Source organism: Hippocampus zosterae, chromosome 1 (assembly GCF_025434085.1).
Source record: "Hippocampus zosterae strain Florida chromosome 1, ASM2543408v3, whole genome shotgun sequence".
In the NCBI taxonomy this organism is placed as follows: domain Eukaryota; kingdom Metazoa; phylum Chordata; class Actinopteri; order Syngnathiformes; family Syngnathidae; genus Hippocampus; species Hippocampus zosterae.
In genome coordinates, this window is record NC_067451.1 from 30,568,565 (window position 1) to 30,589,939 (window position 21,375).

Below are 21,375 nucleotides of genomic sequence, written 5' to 3' on the forward strand. Positions count from 1 at the left end.
TCCCCAGTGTGGGACAAATGAAGGATATCTTAATCTTAAACTACAATTTCCAAACGACTGTTCCATCATTGTTCCGTATGCTAATACCAAAATTAATGCATTCCAATTGACCATAAAACCTTGTGTATGCAGAGAACTGACAGATTATAATAGACACTTTCAATATAATTATAGTTTTCAAAAAGTAAAACGGGGCCCGGTAGTCGAGTGTTTAGCACGTCGACTTCACAGTGCAGAGGTACCGGGTTCAATTCCAGCTCCTGCCTCCCTGTGTGGAGTTTGCATGTTCTCCCGGGCCTGTCCCTAGGTGTGAATGTGAGCGTGGATGGTTGTTCGTCTCTCTGTGTGCCATGCGATTGGCTGGCAACCGATTCAGGGTGTCCCCCGCCTACTGCCCGAAGACAGCTGGGATAGGCTCCAGCACCCCCGTGACCCTAGTGAGGATCATGCGGTTCGGAAAATGAATGAATGGAAAAAAAAGTAAACGTAGGTTCAATTTTTCTTTTCATAAAGGCACTCCCATTTTTTATTTTGCATGATGTATATGTATTTCAAAGGCACTTACGTGGGGGTATCATTTTAATAAAATAATTACATAAAAGCAGAGAAAATACAGCACAGTATCTCTTGGATAAGCCACATTTGAAATGACCAAAATCTCTTTCCCAATAATAAATAAGGCTGTCCGACTCATTGGTATATGGATAATGTGTACAGTATACGGTATGTATTTGCACTACATTATTCCATTCCTTCAAACAGTCTGTGAGTGACTCTGAATGGAAGAATGTACAATTGCAGTGCCGCCTCTTGCTCACTGTTTGGGTTTGAGTGCGGCGGCAACGACGCCGACAATGAGCGCAGCGACGGTGAAGCCTTGGGCAAAGATGCGGCCCCGCATCAACAATTGCGACTGCCTGGTTTTGCCCTGGTGGAACGCTCGGAGGCCATACATCAACGCTCCCGCCGTCCCCAAGCAACCTTGGCGACATACAAAACAGTGGCGTTAGCTCAGCATGCATTCATTACTTTAGTTGGTATCAGTGAAGAAGCGACTGTAATGTTACAGCGGTTAATACATGCAGCGATGGAACCGATTTTGAATGTAGGTCGGCAGAAAATCTGCAACTAAACAGTATATAGTGGAAACTGCCCAGTTCTAGTGCGAAACAACTTCTTTGGGTGCTGTTCGTAACCTGTCGGGTAGGGTCCGACCAATTAATTGTCCGGTTGATTTAATATATTCATTCATTTAATATTGGGTTTTTTTTACACAGTAAAACATTAGACAAAGAAATTGTCAAACATTCCACTGCAACTCAAACCCGCGTTCAGCGTTAAGGGACCCAAAAATTATTTTACTCATTCTATAGTTGTAATTAAAAGGCTGTTTAATCAGGCAAATGTAGTTTTATAATCTGCAATGAACATTTTGGTGCTGATTTCAAAAATTATAAAACAGTCAAATCTTCTCATTCATGGCTTTGTGTTTGCAAGTATTAAGGAAGCAACAAATACGTTATTTTATCCATAATATATATGTTTTCTTTAGTCGGGTGGTTAATCGGTGACCTGATTTTTCATCTGACAAATATTGGGACTCTATAGTTTAATGCCTCAAAACTGACCAGTAAACGCTGTATCCTAGACAAGCATATATTGTAATAGCACGACTAACAGATTTAATGAGAAACCAAAAAAATAACTAATCAAATGAAAAACGATCAATTGTACCATCATGCCCATCTAACCCACCGTGGCTAAAATGAGCAACATATGGGAGCAGCATCAATTAATGACATCCTTTATCAACTTTGCCTAAGAAGTGAGATCCTAGGCGAAGTTTCGCTTGATGTTGTGTAAGATTTTAAAAATACTAATAAAAATGTGATTGTAAATAGCAGGGCTTGCGTAACTCACCTATTGGGACGAACGGGTTGTCCTTGGTTTTGCGCAATAACTTTTCTTTAAATGTTTCATCTTTCACCACCCGTAAAGGACTGAAGCCCTCGATGACCGGAGGCTTTGACGGGTCAAACGGGATGCTTTCCCTCCCCGAGGCGGCTGTCGTCGGTATTTGGTCGACAACTGCTGGATTTGAGGACGCCGCCATGTTTGCTATCATGAGAGCGGAAGCTAAGACATTAAACAACCACACTTCAGTAGGACTTCCGCGTCGCGCTTCAAGATAAAAGTCTCGTACAGTAAATATTCTCTACTACGGACTCGTGTTTGCGCTGTCCAATTTGTCCTGATAACAAAAATTCCTCATTTGGGAAATGAGCATGGTACATGTCCTTTATGAACCTGCAAGTATGTTGACAAAATGCACGTGTAACAACACAATCAATAAAATACAAAAATATACTGTCCAAAAACTGTTTATATAACAAAAACTGCAATACAGGTGTATCCCCAAAAAATCACAACAGTAAAATACACCCAGTATTTTAATGTTTATTTTTTTCTGTCTTGGGGGAAAAAATTGTATTTTGGATTGTTTTGTTGGATGCATTCTTTGCTTTATCATAATGTTTGCCTGTGTGTCATACAGTTTTCTTGCTAGTTGCAAGTAAGTAACTGTCCCGTTGATCACTGATGTAATCACTGTAATTCTTGTGCATACTGAAGGATTTTTGTTGCCATTTGCATTGCTTCCTTGCTGGATGGTGGCTTGTCATCAGGAGTTGAGTCGATGTCTTGTTTTTTAAAGTTTCGTAAATTTGCATATTTCCGACTCCAAGTAGAAGTCTGCTGGATCTTTTTAACTTTGTGTCCAGCCTGCTCAAACAGGCATTTCACTCCGCTACAGTCGTTACAGTTCTTCTACTTTTCGATGCGATGATCTACACGACGTAAGTGAATAAAGTTAAAATCTTTCGCAATTACAGTAAAACGCACGGCAATAAAAACTCACTTACACGTCGTTTAGAATCTGATGATCGAAAAACGCGAAGTGAAAATTTGTTTCAGCGTCAGTATTTTCCGTCACATCGGGTGGGCGTCGCGTGTATTTAAGCTCCCGCGGCATTAGACCTCCATCCGGGTTACGGGTAGTGGAATTTCCGCTTACACAACTTCCGGTAACACGTAATATCGTAGTCAAAATGTTAATGCACAGGTTTTTATTCCGGCTGAAGGTTATTCCTTTCTATAGAATTCCGGGGATGGGAATATTTACTGTATTCCGACAACTACAAACACATGTTACGACAGAAGCAAAAATGTGCACGAGTTGACCACTGCGGGCTACTAGTACTATTAGAGACAATATTTAATTAATATCATGCGCTTCACTAGTTGTCCTACTAGTACACCAAAGTTGTCCTACTAGTGAGGACAATGTGTATGGTATGTGTGGGCAGATCGACCCAAATAATATTGATACCAAGTCACTATAAATACTGGACCGATAACACTGCAAGACTGATACAGTAGTTTGTGTCGATTTCGGGTATGCTGCTGCAGTTTCTTCAAACAGGCAACAGCTCACCCAACTGAAAAAAAAAATCTGCACGGGGTGACGATTTTACATTTAACGAAAAGCTTTGGGAACCGTTTAGTTTTTTCACACTTTTTTCCATTGAGAAAACAAAGCTTTTTGTAAATGTGTAACTGTACTAGTTTGTGACGAGTACCAACTAAAAAAACTTTGTTTCCATTTATCCCTTTGTGCTTTTTGTAAAGGGGCAATTAGATGACTCATCCATCTACCTCAATGATACACATTTAATGAAATCAGCATTGGCAAGGTGATACTGGAATATATTTTTTTTATTTCTTCATTATTTAGGGCAGGCCTGGTCCTATATGAATATTGAACTACTGCAGCACAGAAGTTCAGGAACAAGGTTCAATTGCTAAAGTGTACCAAAGTGGCACTAGAAATTGATAAAAAGTATGACCGGTAAGACAGTTGAGCTGTTACTGTTTTAATCTTTGAGAGATGGAAAAAATAAATGAAATGTGGTTGCACAAGTGTACACACCCTCAACTGGGATATTGCTGTTAATAACTAGTCACGCTCAAACTCAGTTTAAATACAAGTCAGCACATATCTGCCAATTAAACGTGCCTCTGAAAAATCCCAAATAAATTTGAGATGTTATCATAGGCTTTCCTTACTTTTTTGTGCTAACAATGTTATTTTGAACTGTTCAAAGTTCCACCTTGTCTAATGCCCCAGTTGCATCTGAAGAAAGACTACACATTTAACTGGAGGTGTGCTGTTTTGTTTATATCAAGACAGACAGGACACAAACACTTTTCAACCTTTTTATTGAATATTAAGGTAAATATTTCACATTAATACAGGCTACATAAAGTAGAGCCACTATACGACATGAAATTTACTCTCATTTTAACCCTTTTTAGTATGTAAACAATTATACATGTATTTACCACTCTAAAAGGTTCTGATTTCACTTAAGGTAATCATCAACTAGGTCTGGGCCGAGTTTAAATAGCTACTTCATGTCCAGCCTCTTGCAGCCAAAGAACGGTGAATGCGGCTTTAAGTCAAAATTGCTAAACTATGCAGAACGGTTCCTGTTGAACAGGCCATCAAACATTTTGTTTGAACCATCAGACCACTCAACTTCTCTCCTCCTTCCAAATAGGCACAACAAGAATGGGCTTGGGAGAACTGCCAACTCTTAAACCTCTGCTCTGCAACTCACACTTCTCTAGTCGTGTTAATATGTTGTACTTTTGTTTGTTCTTCGTCATAATTGGTCAGAATCATCAGTCGGTAAGCTGTGTTTTTCTTTTTTGTAGGTTTTTTTTGGTTGTTTTTTTTTTGACTGGGGACAACGCCATCTAGTTGACATGATTCAGGTGCACATTGCCCACGTGTGGCGCCCAGGTGCCAGGCCACATCTGAAGGTGGGAAGCAACAAGTCAGTCATACGTTGAGCACTGCATGATGTGACATGACAATATGGGACCCGACCTGCTGTTGTGGATCGGTGTTGTCTGCGTTGTTTGGGACCACTTTGATGATGGGGCTCCACGCGGGGTCACCGGCATGCAAACCATTGTACATGGGTCCCCCGGGACCATCTGCCATTGGTGGATGAGGGGGCAGCATGGTTCCTCCATACATTGACATGGGTATTCCCTGATGCAGAACATAAGTCGTCATTTTATAAATGTGTTAAGTTCATACGCCTGTGACACAACCAAAATTTGTAGGTCAAGAACAGTACACTACACCTGTAGTTTGAGCCACACTTACAAATATTTCAGTAACCAGCAACTATAACCAAAAACATTTCAGACGTAATAGGTAAGTAAGTATTATCTTTACATAAAGTCATGGTACCAATAGTGCTGAGGTCGCAGCAAAAATAAAGTGACTAGTAGTGCAATCATTTAGTATTTGTTGAATATTGCAACAGGAAAAAAAATTGGCCAATGTTTTGGGGATTTGAAATTAATTGTCTTTGTCTTAAGTTGTTGTGTTACTGTCCTACTAAAACGATAGATCTTTGCAAAGATCAACAGCAAATTTGAAAAGAGTGCATATTTGTCAATTAATATCAGCTAGCCGATTCATAAATCGGGTCCTATTTAAGTATTTCAAAAGTTTAAATGTGACTTATCTTGTGGGGCTCCTCACCCCCCTCCAGATTTCTAAAAAAATGTGCATATTAGGTAGGTCTGGATGAAATCTCCCAGGAAAAACTGCTTTCCTGATGTCATTGTGCAACGTTCATCGCTTCCAAATGCCAGTATTGCCGTAAAACTGAGGACCCCTTGAACATAGTTATTCCTTTGCTTTACCTTTGGGAAGTCCATATAAGTGTTGGGCATGTGCTGAGGCTGGTGGAAGTTATTAGCGGGGTTAGCGATGCCCGTGTCATCCTGCTCCATGGGCTGATGCTGAGAGAAAGCCGACTGCTCCGCCTGCAGCTGAGGATGCATCATGTGGCTACTCATCAGGGGCTGGGACCAACCAGACATGCCCTCTGTAACAACAGGTTACAATTTTAGCAAGAGTATCCCCAAAAAAATTCAAAAAAAAAAAATAAAAAAAAAATCTGAAAAATCTAGTGTGAATATTTTTGAAAGGATTGCATTAGTTTGTACAAAAAAACCAAATGCAATTAAGAAATGAATGTATAGACATTGTAGTTGTGGTAAAAACAAATGTCTGCTTTTCTAAAAAAAAAAAAAAAAAAAGGATATTTATCAGTGACCCCCAAACTATTTAACACTAGTGTATATAATACATTGGTGCATTTTCATGGAAAATTTGGAATTCTCTGTTTGACCCTACATTTTTGAACGGTAAATAAAATGGGTGGTCTAACCTGAAGCACTGCCAACACCAAATGACCAAATGCCTCCCTGGCCAACCGAGGCAGTGTAGCTGGTAGTAAGGAGAGGGGGGTTCACCGAGCCCGTCTGTCTGATCCTCGCCAGTCTTTCCGTCCCGATGGGTGGAGGGACCTTCCGGTCTTGCTGCGAGGAAGCGCCTTGCTTGGGCTGAGGGGGCGAGGCCACGGCCGAGGTGGAGAGGCTGGAGCTTGACGCCGTCGATGGAGGCGGAACTGGAGACTCGCCTGATAGAGGGGGGAGGGGGAGGGAGATTCAGTATTGACATATTGAGAGCAGACTTGACAGGCAGAGTGTCATTTACTGAAGTCTTTACTTTTCTTAACCAAACATAAAGCCATACTGCGGCTCCTACCAGATGTAGACGCACTCCAGGGGTGAGGGGAAAAGTGCTGCCTGCTGAATGAGGGCGTGCCGACTCCTGTGTGACCATGCAGATACACCGGGCTCCCAGAGATACTGGTGGCATAGCTGGTCAATGCTGTGGGTACAGACAGCATGCATTTGCCGTTTGGATGAATCTCTTAGTCGACATCAGGGATGGGCAACTGGCAGCCCACATACACTCAAACTGGGCCTCGGTTACTTTTTGAAATATAAAAATGTTTACTGTAGAACAGCAGTTTCAAGTTGTGGCAACAGTGTTAACCACTAGATGGCATTCATCACCCAAGAGCACCTGTAAAACCCAAGACTATTTCTGGATCAGAGGATATTGTATGTTCAACAAATTTAAACACAAACCTATTTGCTTAAAGACACTATTAGCCATGAAAGATTTCAACTTGAAAAGCAACAACTCCAATCGAAAACGTATACAGCTATTATTCCCCATTTTCACAAGAAGCATTGACAGTTTGTTTGCAATGCACAAGTTATTACTAAATTGGTGTCTTGCAAAAGCATGGATGTATTGCATCCCTAACTGTGTTCCAAATGTATGATGGCTTGTGAAAAATGACAGACCTGCTCTGCAGTAGCATCCAATGAAGGACTAACTTAACTGACCTAGACTGCACTGTGTTCACTTAGGCAAGTGAGACGGCCTATTAACTCATTTACACCCTTGGACGTATAAATACGTCAATTAGAGCATAGCCGCTGCCTCCCAATGATGTGAAAATACGTCAATCACGTTTTTTCATGGGGGAGGGTGCAAGAGAGTCTGACGCAACTTCTCACTGAAGGATTTGGCTTGGCGGCAATGTTAAATTGTAAAAAAATGGCCATCAGGTGGCAGTGGTGCAAAAGTCCACCAGGATCATGCCGCAGAAGTAGTAGATGGGGCGTATGTGGATAGTGGATTAGAACTTTAGCAACTAGCAACGATGGAGAAAAGGAAACAACTAACACTTGAGGATTGTTTTTTTCGGTATAAAAGCGTCCTCGAAACAAAACAACAAAGGAGATGGTGTTTGTGTGGAAGAGAAGATGACGCTTTGGTCACGTAATCGAAAACAGCACCCATCAAACGACGGCCTGCGCAAATGCCGCGTGCTACACAGGGCCCGCATAGCTCACGCCGAGTTTCGAGTTTATCTGATGAAGATCAGCTCGGCGATGACAGCCATGCGAAGGCACATGCAGCCGCTTTGCCGATGCCGGGCTCACGTCAGCGATTCGCCGGAATTGTCTCGTAATGACGACGGCGAAGAAGATGAGTTGGAGAGCGATTTGGATCCGGATCCGTTTGACGAATACGCGCCTTCGGACATAACGGAAAGCAGCCGAGAGTCCTCGCCAGAACCGCTGGAATGAGGAGGTAACTGCTGGTTAGCTTGCAAGTTCCCATTCAAAACTTCATCACTTCTTATGCCTCATCAGTCAGTTTTATGCGCCGCTACATTCCCCTCTATAGCATAATATAAAGTTGCCAGTAACACTAATCATTTATGTACAATTGATACGTCTCGTAGATGTGGATGAAAATATGCGACGTAAACGTGCCGACTTGCGTGTCGCCATAGGTTTAAAAAAAATAATAATAATAATAAACAGGACACATTTGGTCCGCTCAGCTCTGCTAAAACCACTTGTGTTCAATTCATATTCCATTTCATTTCAAATTGAATGCTGAGCAATGTGTCAATTACTGAATCAGTTAATTGTGTACATGTGAAGTGATTATATAATCATGTACATGTAATTTGATTGTATAAAAATTTACACTTAAATGACTGTGACAGACGTGATTCCGGTGTCTCCGGAAGGGAGGCTTCTTATTGTCTTCATATACTTCCCACCCACCAGACAGCCAACTGCAAGGGTACCTGGGTTGATCTTGCCAGTCGCATTCTAATGGTCTCAAAGATTAACCCTTGCAAGTCTAATAAGTGCACACGCCCGTAACCTAAATTTGGAACTTTCCAAGCCTTTTTATGATCAAGGACTCACCAGTGTAGTGAGAAGGAAACTATCACAAATAACTATAAATATTTGGGTCTTGTAGATCTGGAACATTCTCCCTATTGGTGATAGATGTAAAAAGCACTCTTGGTGCTTCATAAAGATCTGTAATATCCAACCTTTCTAACTTGCGGATGTATCTAATGTCCTTTTCATCAAAGTGAGTTGTCAATTCACTCAGATGAAATGTTGACTGAAACACAAATTAAAGTCTTCTGCCTGTCACCGGTACTACATTGCCAGCATGACTACATATACAAATGCATGCGGCGATCAGTCCGGAGCTCTGTGCACATAATTTTGTCCTTAATTAAAATGGCATTTTTGTCAAACGTCTGGCTAGGAAGTAGGGATGTGAATCTCAGCACTGAGGACGATTCGATACACATCTCGATCCACTGCCAGCGATGCGATACTTAAACGATACATGGAATTTTCTGGCGATACGATACGCTTCACCGTCGTCACGATGTGATACGATTCGATACACATTAAGTTCAAATCAAAGCGATCCGATACGATACAATGCAATTTGTTGCGATATTGTGCAATTAAACATGATGCAAATAAGCAAAGACAAAAAGCTTTTAAAAAGATGGAATTCAGTATGGTATTACAAAAAGGATACCACTTTATTCCTTATAAACAGTAGAACTTGTAAAACAACTTATTTAAGCCGTTTCACAATTGGGTTTTGTGCAAAGAAAATATAAACAATTTGGCACCTGAGACTCACAGCTGTTGCTATAGTGTAAACACAAACAGACTATTCTCACTGAGTGTCTTATATGAAATATTTTATATATATTATATATATATATATTATATATGAATCTATAGCGCAAGATGTCCACCCATCCACTGTAAGTGCAACTCTTTGCGCACTGTTCAGCGACACAGTAGTCTCACTTCTCACTTTGTTGTACACATCGGGAATATGTTTGTAAGTGAACACAGACCTGTCTGGTATTTTATACCTGGGTTCCAAAACGTGCACGAGCTGTCTGAAACCCTCGTTGTCCACCACGCTAAGGCTGGAGGTCTTTGCATATGAAATAAGCAGTGGCCTTAGTTATAGCCATTGCGCGGTCACAGTGAGTTGCACGGGGACTCCCAAAATAAGAGGCAATTTTTTTCTGATCCTGACCTGGTTTACCAAGAGTTTCTCCGGTGTCCGACGAGGAACTGGGCGGGGAAGCGGGGGAGCGGGAGGGAAACTTGTCGGTGACCTGGTGCCATCGTTTTAAGTGGGTCTGCATATTTGTGGTGCTGCCGTTGTATGGCTTCTTAGTGCGACATTCCTTGCAAATTACGGAGGTTTTATCAAGCTTTCCGTCTTTCTTTTCGAAGCCGTAGTATTTCCAAACATAAGATTTGAATGTTGCGGCTGCATTAAATATAGTAGTTTCCTTGCTGCTGCGTGCGCTAACTTCCATAATGTTTCGCTAGTTGTGTACCGGACTGTATGTGACGCACGGCTACCGTTCGTATTCAACACAAAACGCAAAGCAATGATGGTGCATTCATTGCACCTAGGAAAGGGCAGATATGTGACGTTTAACATGAATAAAACGGCGCATGAATCGGATTTTACCGATACCCATCAATGCATCGTGATGAATCGCGATTTCACCCGTCAATCGCGTCGTACCCAGTGAATGAGCCGATGCACTCGGATCGCGCACGTGCGCATCGATGTATCGATTAATATCGATTATTTTCCACACTCTTACTAGGAAGTGTGCAGTTCTTTGTGAGGGGTTATCTAATTTGACTATCCCTGGTCTAGATGGCAACATAAAAAGAATGAAAATGGATCCACTGAATCAACTCGTTCATACCTATGGGGGTGTTAACCATCCTCTGAGAGGCAGAGCGGTAACCCGGAGCTTTGGAGTTATCTGGGGGAGGCGGAGGGATCATGCTGTCCATCTGGCCCACGTTAACGTATGCCGGTGGGGCCGAGTACGACGGCTCTGGAGGCGAACGAGCAGGAAGATGACCCCACACCTGATTGTTTCCCACCTGCAAGGTGAACAAAGGACTAAGTACTGGCATGAATAGTTTCCATTTCTGAAATCACATTTCTAACACAAAGTTGTGCAAAAAGGGCCATGGGTTTTGTATTTGTTAGAAAATGGCCACATGAACCTCAAAGTGGTTGATCACTCTTGTACAGAAGCAGTTGATTTGTCGTACCTGGTTATTATTATCAAAGATACTGCTGAAATTGAAGAGGCCTGCAGGACCGAAATTGGGTGGCATTTGCTTGCCTGCGTTAGCCACATGCTGAATTTGTGAACCATTGATCATGCCGAGATTGGCAGAGACCTGAAGGGAGCTTTGGGCCTGGCTTTGAGCATGCAAAGGCAAACTGGTAGATTGGGAGGTCTGGTTTTGGGTCTGTTTTGCAGGTTCCTGCTGCGGATTGAAGGGCACGAACACAGACTGTGACTGCTGCTGAGTCTGCATCTGTTGTTGCTCGGGAAGGGAATAGTAAGGCCCCGGTGGCTGCATACGATGGGAGACTCTTGGCGCGGGGGCTGAGAAGTGTGGCAACGTGTTGTTAGGGTGTGCAACATTGTGCGAAAGGACAGGAGGTGGTACTGCGGTGAGGTGGGAGTTGGGCTGGGAGTTGAGGAGCGCCGGGAGAGGTTCCGTGGATGAAATGGAGGAGGATGGGGCAGGCAACTGCTGCCGAGGTTCTGGTTTGGGAGCCAAAGCCACAGTGGCTGCAGTGAAGCCTGCCGAAGCAATCACGTCGCTGGCAGAAACGGGCTGATTCTCGGTATGCTGAGGGGGTTTTTCTTTTCCGGCCGTCAAAACAGCACTGGGCTCCATTTTAACTTGCTGGAGGGGAGGCTGCGACATGCTTCCGACCTGCTGCTGAGAGGGGTTAAGTGGAGTCGTGGAGGAACTGTGGTGTGCCGGTGACCCAGTGCCTCGCACCGCGTGGCTGCTGCTGGTCGCAGAAACGGCGACAGACACGGATGTGACAGTGGCAGACTTGGGATCAGGAGCGAAGAGTTGTTTTCGGACTGAGGAAGGGGTGGCGATACTTGGCTGAGGGTTATACGGCGTGGGATTGGGGGTGAGAGGCGTGGCAGAGGAAGCAGATGAGCTGGGAGAGCTGGTGGTTGTGGTGCTGGTGGCAACTGCGGAGCTGGAGGTGTTGCTGTGCTCACTGGGGGTAGAGTTAGGTCTGGCCGGGCCAGCGGCGCTGCCTCCATTGTGTTTCGGGGAGCTGTTGGCGCTGCCAGGACTCACAGGTCGCACAGGGAAGGGACCCCAGGTACTAGCGGCGGGAGGGAAAGTGCCACCAAACTGTGCCATGGGCAGCCGAGGGTGTCTGATCTGGTGCATGGTTTGAGCTGCCAGTAGGGCCAGCTGTGGATGAGCGTAGGCAAGGGGCAGTGATACTGGGAAAGGTTGTCTGACATTTGATGACAGCCCTTTCCCCATCTTTCCTCCGGCCTGAGAAGAGGATGATGAAGAGGATGAAGAGGGCTGAAACGACACGCCTGTGGAGGTAACCAGTGAGCTGAGGGACTTTGGTCCCGAATTTGAACCACCGCTGCCCCCTGTGCTGTTGCCAAAGGACGAGGAGGAGGATTTGGACCCTGGTACTCTGATGTGATTGCGAGGGATCAGATCCTCAAGCTCTTTAGCTGGGTCTTGGATTAGCGCATTGATCAACTGGACTGCATATCGTGTAGACTCTGTGCCCCCCCTGCAACAACAAAGCACACTTTAAGACGGCAAATACAAATGAACTCCAGAAATCATCACAAACTAGTTAAAACTGCAAAAGCAAAATTTGAATGAATGACAGTGCGGACCCGACAACAATTTTCATGATAATCAAAATGATATTTTCATGATAATCAAATCAAAGCTAATCATTATTCAGTCCACAAATAAAGTTGAATGATTTTGAAAAGTCATCTAATTGTCAGTCTCCCCCCTTAATATTACAATTTAATATACAATTCTTTTTTTCCATGTATTTTGTGGCAAACAAATGATTCTTCAATTGTCAAACACAAATGATGTTTCATTATAATAAATAGTATGAGATTTGTTGTACATTAATGTTTTGGTATTTGCAAAACGTGTTCGTTGTAGCCATTAATCCAGACATAATCTTTGATTTTAAAAAATCAGCACACATTATTTTATATATTTTTGTTTTGCAGGTTAATTTTTTTTTAAATATTGTGCCCCTGAGGTAATGTTGGTGCTTAGTTCGAATGCATTATTTATTGATTTTATGTAATTTTATTTTTCAGTATCATATGGTTTGACGTGGTCAGTCAAAAAATGTTTACAATTTAAGGATTTAGGGGGTTTTTTGCATTTCAAATGCACTTTAAATCTTTTCTGTTAGTTAATAAAGCTATTCTTTGTTGTAAGTTGGCCCATATTTCTCTTTTTTATTCTCTTATAGGTTATTAAGAATACAATGTTATGCAGAGGTGTATTTAGAACAATTTTATAGACAAATGAAGTAATACCATTTTTAGTCGCACGGGGTGGGGGGGGTCATGAGATGTTTTACTATTCTTTCATGACAGAAAAGGGTTAGGAGAAAAACCACAGGGTTAGGAGAATGTTAAAATGAAGATAAATGAACCATGAATCAGTAAGACTATCTACCTTTACTTAGTAAACACTGACTTGCAGTTTAAGCATTCACTACAATGTCACAAAATTCTACCCAACAAGCGTGTAAATATATATATATATATATATATATATATATACACATATATATATAAACTGACAGCTCTAATATATATTAGAGCTGTCAGTTTAGCGCGGTTTTATTGGCATTAATTTAAATGAATTTTAACGGGATTAAAAATTTTCTCGCGAGATTAACGCGGCACACGTCACAAGCGGATGTTACGTTGCTCTGTAAATACACCAGAAACAAAACAACAAGCGCGCTGCAGAAGTCCACGCCCATGTCTGTTTTGCCAGCCACGGCAGCGCGAGACACTGAAAATGGATACTTAAAGAGTTTATGAATGGAAAGTTTACTTTTAAAAGGTTGCCATATTGCTCCACTGACAAGACCAAAGTTATCTGTTCTTCTCTCTCTCTCTGTTATCATACAGGTATAAGATGTATGCCACTGACACGATTGTTACTTGTTTGGAACTATTTTGTGTAAGGTTACAGTGTTCTGCGTCCATGTAAAAAGAGCGGGTGGAGCTTCTCTGTGTTTGTCTGACAGTGGTAGCGACCTAGCGAAAATAAAACGTCTCCAGTGTTGTCATCGAACCAAGTGTAGTCATTCGAAATAAGGTCTACACAAAAACTGTAGAGAGACTTCCTCACAAGAGGGACCAACACAATCAACATAGCCTGACTGTGTTAGGGGAATGACCCCCCCCCCCCTCCACACACACACCCACACCGTTCAGAATGGTTTGCCCCAGCAGCACGGGGGAAACGCGTGCGCTTTTTTTGTACGGCGGGCAGTTTGGAATACAGCGGCACATAAAGAACGCTGGTGTCCGGTGTCTCGTTATTCTTCAACAAACATACAGAAACAGACTGCTGTGTTCAAAGTAAACTTGAGAAAAACGAAGTATGCAACCATGGTTTAAATCTACTATAGGCTGAGTACTAGTTTTCCTTAGATGTGCACTTTATAATGTTATATTGCTGTTTTGATTTAATTTAAAAAGCTGTTAAAGCAGCTGTTGTGTGACAAAACATTGTATTCACTGTTAATGGATAGTAATATTGTGTGAGAGATTATGTGTGAATAACTGCTCCAAGTGAAAAATGTTCATGTAAAATTGAAAATCGAAATTGTTATTTCAGTAAATATTTGCATTTGGCACACAGAAAACTGATTCATGATTCCATATTGATGAGAGCATTAAAATGGGTGAAAAATAGGACAAAAAATGTAAAAGGAAATTCAGAAACGATAAAAAAAAATATATATATATATATAATCTATAGCTTTATCACTCCAACTTTTCATGTTTCATGAAAAAATGATGTGCATAAACATGTGGACTATACTCACTGACCCTTATCGAGAAATGATCAATTCATGAAATTGATATTTATAGATATACATTAAAAAACTAATTTTTAAAAAGCCTACCAACAACCAAAATGAAGCACCCCTTCAAAATTGCAGAATACGATTAGAAAAATTACATTTTAATCCATTTTATATGAATTCGCTTATTTGTAAGCCTAATGTTTACCTTATGGTGATCATCCTTTCGCCGTTCTTGTCTTTCTGTTTGTCTACATCGATATGGGCTCCTGTCACGTCTTGAATGGCCGTGATGTTGCAGCCCCCACGGCCCATGATACGCGACACAACAGAGGCTGGCACAGAAAGTTTCTTAGATCTGGAAAAGAAGCAAAAAGGCAGAGTTAGCAAAATACAGTAGACCAAATGTGTCATCGGTAGAAAAACAAAAAGCACTTACCTCCTGACAACCTCCTTCCAACCTTCTTCCCTCTTTTGTCCCCTCTTGGGGCTTGTAAGACTAAGCTTACTGTTGGGCGAGGTAACCGGAAGAGCCATAGTCTTAAATGGTGAGGGCAGAGGGTTTGAGGTGGAGTCATGCATGTCTGGAGCTCTGTGAAAAAACAAGCAGTTTAAAATACAATTCACACCAAATGTAAAAACTGTTAAACACATTTTGGCATTCAAATATTAAGAGTTAAAACCAAAACACAGCTATGGTTGTTTGTTTGTTTGAATGCAAGAGCATCCAAACATCCACACACAGCTGACTTACTTTTGTGTTGGTCTTGAGATGGAGACTGTGACCTTGTCCATCTTGGATTCTGTCAGAGGCTGAGGACAGTGCCTTTTTTCTGGGCCAATCAAAACGGCCTGAGTTTGGGCGACCCCTGAGGATGGGGCAGAAGAGGATGAGGATGATGAGGAGGAGGATGATGTAGACGAGGTGAGGTCAGGAAGGTAGTTGAGCTCCTGACTCTTTCCGCCACTGCTGCTGCTTTCACTGGCGCAGTCGGTGCTGTCCAGAGGGTCAGAGTCGCTGTTGCCACCTGTCACACCCCCACCTCCTCCTCTGGGCTCCCCGTGGATTTTGTTCTTGTCAGCCTTGTGCTGTGCTAGTGCAACCTATTAGAAGAAACAGTGTCAGATGGAATTGACATGAAATAGAAATGTCGGTCCATAGGATTTATCAAACACAAATGACCAAGACCTTCTCACCTGCTGATCCTGTAATATTATAGGTTCATTTGGCGAGTCCTTAGTCTTGTTCTTTTTGTTCTTGCGGTTTGTACTCGGGGTCGTGGCTACACTTGCTCTCTTCTTCCCAAAAGCTGTGGTGAAAGTGGCTGAGGTGGCAGATATCCCAATGGTGGTGGTGGTCGTTGCACTGGGAGGCTCAATAGGAACCTCCGATTCTGAGAAAGGAACAAGTAAATGTGAGAAACGAGTGACCACTACCGTACTGTTACTGTCATCACCCGTTTGTTTTTTTTAAAAACATAAATATGATCTCTTCGTGGCAAGTCAGTTGAGTCAGTTATTTTATAACCTATCCTCTACTTGGTGATTTTTTGTTTTGGATTTTTTTGTACTAAATAGTCTGTCGTTTAGATTTATTTAAATGTAGCGTCTCTTTAAATCAGACAATCAATACTTATTGTTGGCCATTAAAAAAATAAATACAAAACTAAGCTATATATTAACTAAAAATAAAAAAATAAGAAAATCAAAGTAGTTGACTGCTGAGCTAAACTTACACGCCGGAAGGCAGAATGTTGTGTGTAGTTTGACGTTTCACGTATACACACTATAGACTCATTCAATCACAAAACACAAATGTTAGATTTGTAAATGACAGTCAGCGAGAGTGGAAAGCTGAGACAGCAGCACTCTACTGTGGCTGCTTGGGCTCATACAAGTATCAAATATACACTAGCATTCGTTATTTGTGGTCAGTTCAGTCACTATCCCTCCAGTGTAAATACACATTGCCAACAATCATCAATACACATCCTTGTCCTTGACAACTAAACACTTCATTTCATCATTCCCAAAACATTATTTGTCAGGAGTGAATCCACCTGGCTGCCCTGAAACGTCTGCAAAATGAAACACTTCCCAAAATGGCTCAATTGAACATGAAATAAAGCAGAGCTACGCCTTGGAAGGTTTAATTTAAGGCTCTTGAGTATGAACACTTGTAAAATAGGACTCAATGCATTTGACACCAAGGTTGTTAAAATCACCTTCAGCAGAATCTTCCTTCAGTTCCTGCATATCCAATGAATCTTCCTTGATTTTCTGCCCCTCCTCTTCCTCCTGCTTCCTCTTCTGCTCCTCCTTCTTCTTCTTGCGCTTTTCCTTGCGCTTCTCTCGCTTGGCAGCCAGAGCCTGCTTCTTGCTCTCCTCCCGAGACTGAAGAACACACAGCCATTTAAATGCTATGTTTGTTTGTTCACACCGCAAAGTACAGTATATTCGGAAGCTGGCATTACCTTCTCCAGATCTAGCTCCTTGAGGAGAATGCTGGCATTTTTGTTGGCTTCAGCTGCCTGTTGGTCTTTGGCTTTGACAATGGTCTCCATGCACTGGTGGCATTTCTTCAAAAGCTCCTGCCAAGAAAAAAAACAAAAAGCTTGTTAAAAGTGTACTTGAATTGTTTTTTTTCTTTGCAAACCCCATGTACAGTGTTCCCACTTTTGTGGTTCTGTTATTGCGGATTAACCCTTTTGCAGATTTTTATTTGTGACCATAACTTCACGTATTGCAATTTTACCTTGGTATCTTGGCACATTTTGCTATTTTTTCTTCAAAGTCGGACCGGTCAACCCACCCCTAACCCCCCCCCCAAAAAAAACAAGATCATAAAAATTTGACAGCTCGTCAACAATAATCAGCAGCTTGGTATTTATTCGACATTTTGTGCTTCAATCCCCCCCCACACATTGATGAAATGCCTACCTTGTCAGCAATGGTGGCTATGTATCTCATGCACTCAATATCTGATGGGAATTGGTTGACTTCCTTGACAAGGTATTGCACCACTTTTACATGACCCTACAATAAAGTTCATAAGTCATATCAAACGTCAATTACAAAAGTCCATATATGAAATGACAAATAGTGACAATAAGGCACCTTGCGATAAGCAGCCATGAGAGGGGTGATTTTGCGGTTGTCGGCTGCATCCACATCAGCACTTGCATGCACCAAGAGCTGGACCACGTCAAAATGGCCGCCATTTGCTGCCAGCCAGAGGGGCGTGTTTCCTTTCTTGTTACGTACATCAATATGGGCCCCCCTACAAAATTGCAGAGAAATTGAGAATCCCAGAAATACAGAGTACTTTAGAACTGTTTTAAAAGCTAAATTCATGAAAGATATAAGACCTTTATTGCTGTGACGTAATAGAATTCAGGATAAAAAAAACATGATTTGAGGGAGAAGTTATTGCTGGAAGCTACTGTACATAAAGCTGAACACCAACAATAGCAACGGCAGAGCTGTTCGCCATCTGCCATTTCTTTATTAGTTAATAGACCAGACAGGATATTGGACTTACAATTTAAGAACAACATACCTGTCAACCTCGGCTAATAGCTGCCCTTATAAATGATTACGATTCCCCCTTACGAAGCAACACAAACCCTTACAAGGGCTTACCGCGCATGCGCACAACATGCTTTATCAATCCGACCGTACGCAGCGATGAAAAAATATATACGATTGAGGATTACTTTTGCTGGTTTGCCGTGGCAATAGTAGCGATCGACAACGGCATTGTCGTTGGCTACCAGCAGGTGAGACGATCTGCATTTGAGCCAAAATGGTCTTTGTGAGATCGGTTCACAATTTAAATTTTTTTTCCCGTATAAAAGTTGTAATATGCCGTACATGGATTGAAATGATAAAAAACGGAAAAAATACGGGGAAAACGTACAAGTTGACAGGTATAGAACAAGTCAGACATCTGCCTGTCAAATCGTTAAGCTTTCCATTGAATAGGCTCCATACAATGACACTTCTGAAATTGCTCAATGACAAACACTGAGGGCCACAAAAATATTCCCAAGGTTAAATTAGAAGTACTCACCTATTGATAAGCAGCTCACAAAACTTATAGTGACCTTTATCAGCAGCAATGGTGAGAGCAGTGTCCCTGGATGAGGGAACAGGTGGGGCATTGACATCAGCACCTTTATCCAACAGCACACGGCCCACCTCGGCATATCCTCCTGAGGCGGCTTCCATCAGAGGAGTGAGCCCAGTCTGCATATTGTGAGCCATACATTAGCTACTTGAACATCTATGCAAGACACATTGATGCTGCTCTATTCAAGATAATCCAAAAATATTAAGAAATGCTACGAGAACCTTTTCTGAACAACATGTTGAAGTATTCAGATTTGTCACCTTTGCACGATGTTCAACATTGGCCTTGCGATCGAGCAGCAGACTAACAACCTCAGCCCGCCCCTGGAAGCAGGCTAGGGTCAGAGCTGTGTTTCTGTTGGTCTCAATTTGAGCATTGATGTCTGATCCCATATCCAGCAACAACTTCACTGCCGGTACATGACCATTCATTGCTGCCAGCATCAGAGGGGAGATTCCGAGTTTGCTGCCAGTTCTGGTGGGAAAGTTATTAAACAAACTGTTATTTATTATACATTTATTGAGCTGTATCATTGTCTCCGATCAATTGGATAATGATCACACATCTATAGTTATCTGGGTTGTGTTAACTATTCACTCCCAAAGGCGTTTTTAAACGTCTTTTCAGACTTGGTCTAGAATTGACTGGTACTGAATGAGTTAAGAACCATGTGTTTGTGTGAAGAACAAACCCAGGTGGACTGACAGGTTTTGATTTGCTAAATTAAATATTTAATCAGCCAAAGTAGATATTGTATTTCAGTATTGAGAACAATTCAATGAAAAGGCAATCATAAAATACATTGTTATATATGACTCATTGTCATTAACATCTAATAGGCGTGAGGATGTGGTAAAAGTGATGTTGGTAGCGTTCAGTAGGTGCCCTCACCTGGAGTTGATTTCAGCTCCGGCATTAAGCAGTATCTTGATGATGTTAACATAACCACCAGATGCTGCAAGGCTCAAGGGCGTGTAGTCGGAAACATTGCGGTGTTCCTTATTTGCACCCCGTAGCAGCAGTAACTCAACAACCTGATTAATTACAAACAAGGAAAGAAGCTTAAAGACTGCTTGTACAATAAAGTGCAGTCAAAACATGTGATTACTGTACTTCTTGTCGCCCCCCTGAGCAGGCCAAGGAGAGAGGCGTGTCTTTGGTTCTCTCAGACTGGGCCTCAATGTCACCACCTTTGTCAAGTAACACTTCAACAACTCCAACATGGCCAGCGGTGGCAGCCAGGATGAGAGGAGTAAAACCTGAGCAAAATAGAGCCGATATGAGCATTTACTGATTAATGGTGGATCATCATAAATAGCCACCTCACTAATGACGATGTAAATGTTTAAAATTCAGATAATGACTCAAGATTCAACATCTTGAATCATTTGTCTTTAGACACACAGATTAGGTAAACAACTTGGCGCTGGGGACCGAAGGGATTAGTTCCCATTCATTTCAGTGGCAAACGTACAAGTTAAATTGGTGAGGCGAGGTTCCACTGTACCTTTTTTATCACGGTGCTCAATGTTGGCTCCCCGTGCAATGAGGACAGACACCAGCTCCTCGTGTCCTCCAGCACAGGCCAATGTCAGCGCAGTGTCATGGTTACTTTCCGTCTGCACAGAAGACAATTTCCATCATTCATTATTTGAGCTTACTCACTTGCACTTGTGTATGTATATTAGCAAATCAAAGTGTCTGTCTTACATGCGCATCAATGTCAACAGAGGGGTAGAGGGGTAGCACAGATGGTGGCGAGGAGATGTTGGCAGATGTCTGTGTGGGTGGTTGGGACAAAGGAGTGGGTGAGGTGGTCGTGTTCAGCATGGGCACACGGCTGCTAACCGCTGAAATAACAACATGGAGAAAGTTATAGGGTGCATACAATTGTGAAGGCAACATTTGTTTTGAGATAAGAATCCACAGCGTTGCTTCATGCACTGACCTGCCATTATGTCATCCAGCGTATCTGTGAGTGTTTGTGCAGGTGTGGCAACCATGAGACCGTCTGGGGCTTGCTGAGGTATCATTCCAGGACCTAACCCAGGCAACTGTTGACCTTGACCCTGCTGCTGTTGGCCCAGCATCTGCTGTCCTACAAGCACCCTTTGGAGGTCGGGACTGTTACTTCCTGGGTAGTCCGCAGGGTTGTAGTCAGGTAGTGGCTGGACAGGAACAAAGGCAGCCGGGAGAGGTGGAGGCGGTGGCTGGGATTGGGCCTGTGGTGAAAGGGGCAGTGGGGGCTGCTGTGGGGGCTGTGTCCCATCTCTGTAGAGGATTGTGCCCACTTGAGGAAGCTTGGTGTAATCGTCCTCTTCCCCATTCGCCTCATCTTCTGAGCCTTCCTCTTCTTCCTCGTCCTCCTCCTCTTCCTCCTCGTCATCATCTTCATCATCATCCTCTTCCTCATCCTGATAAGGATATGAGGAAAAATGCTTAATGTACTTACAATCATCCAATGCCAATAATG

The 21,375-nt window shown here is 42.4% G+C and overlaps 2 protein-coding genes across 8 annotated transcripts in view; both read right to left on the reverse strand.

The window, feature by feature from the left end:
• Window positions 1-561: 561 nt before the first annotated feature.
• higd2a (HIG1 hypoxia inducible domain family, member 2A) lies at window positions 562-2,147 on the reverse strand. The gene is made up of 2 exons (XM_052076897.1): window positions 1,921-2,147; window positions 562-981 (listed from the first exon to the last, which is right to left on the reverse strand). The coding sequence occupies exons 1-2, from the start codon at window positions 2,123-2,125 to the stop codon at window positions 815-817; spliced, it is 372 nt and encodes a 123-aa protein (XP_051932857.1). The 5' UTR covers window positions 2,126-2,147; the 3' UTR covers window positions 562-814.
• A 2,114-nt stretch (window positions 2,148-4,261) lies between these two features.
• Window positions 4,262-21,375, reverse strand: part of ankhd1 (ankyrin repeat and KH domain containing 1) — a 42,000-nt gene continuing 24,886 nt past the window's right edge. For all 7 annotated transcript variants that reach the window (XM_052072854.1, XM_052072845.1, XM_052072810.1 and 4 more), the window contains exons 18-39: window positions 20,851-21,316; window positions 20,613-20,752; window positions 20,410-20,521; window positions 20,016-20,161; window positions 19,794-19,936; window positions 19,163-19,376; window positions 18,843-19,018; window positions 17,888-18,050; window positions 17,711-17,806; window positions 17,245-17,361; window positions 16,996-17,164; window positions 15,968-16,164; window positions 15,525-15,874; window positions 15,210-15,362; window positions 14,979-15,128; window positions 10,945-12,475; window positions 10,587-10,770; window positions 6,695-6,820; window positions 6,315-6,566; window positions 5,785-5,969; window positions 4,952-5,119; window positions 4,262-4,878 (exon numbers count right to left, since the gene is read on the reverse strand). In XM_052072854.1, the coding sequence (XP_051928814.1) occupies window positions 4,819-4,878; window positions 4,952-5,119; window positions 5,785-5,969; window positions 6,315-6,566; window positions 6,695-6,820; window positions 10,587-10,770; window positions 10,945-12,475; window positions 14,979-15,128; window positions 15,210-15,362; window positions 15,525-15,874; window positions 15,968-16,164; window positions 16,996-17,164; window positions 17,245-17,361; window positions 17,711-17,806; window positions 17,888-18,050; window positions 18,843-19,018; window positions 19,163-19,376; window positions 19,794-19,936; window positions 20,016-20,161; window positions 20,410-20,521; window positions 20,613-20,752; window positions 20,851-21,316 (5,298 nt within the window). In that variant the 3' untranslated portion in view covers window positions 4,262-4,818. The remainder of the gene's footprint in view (window positions 4,879-4,951; window positions 5,120-5,784; window positions 5,970-6,314; window positions 6,567-6,694; window positions 6,821-10,586; window positions 10,771-10,944; window positions 12,476-14,978; window positions 15,129-15,209; window positions 15,363-15,524; window positions 15,875-15,967; window positions 16,165-16,995; window positions 17,165-17,244; window positions 17,362-17,710; window positions 17,807-17,887; window positions 18,051-18,842; window positions 19,019-19,162; window positions 19,377-19,793; window positions 19,937-20,015; window positions 20,162-20,409; window positions 20,522-20,612; window positions 20,753-20,850; window positions 21,317-21,375) is intronic.

Coding starts and splice junctions, on each gene's coding strand:
- higd2a (XM_052076897.1), bottom strand. CDS start 2,125: ATGATAGCAAACATGGCGGCGTCCTCAAATCCAGCAGTTGTCGACCAA. Junction 982..1,920: donor CAACCCGTTCGTCCCAATAG/GTGAGTTACGCA, acceptor TATGTCGCCAAG/GTTGCTTGGGGACGGCGGGA.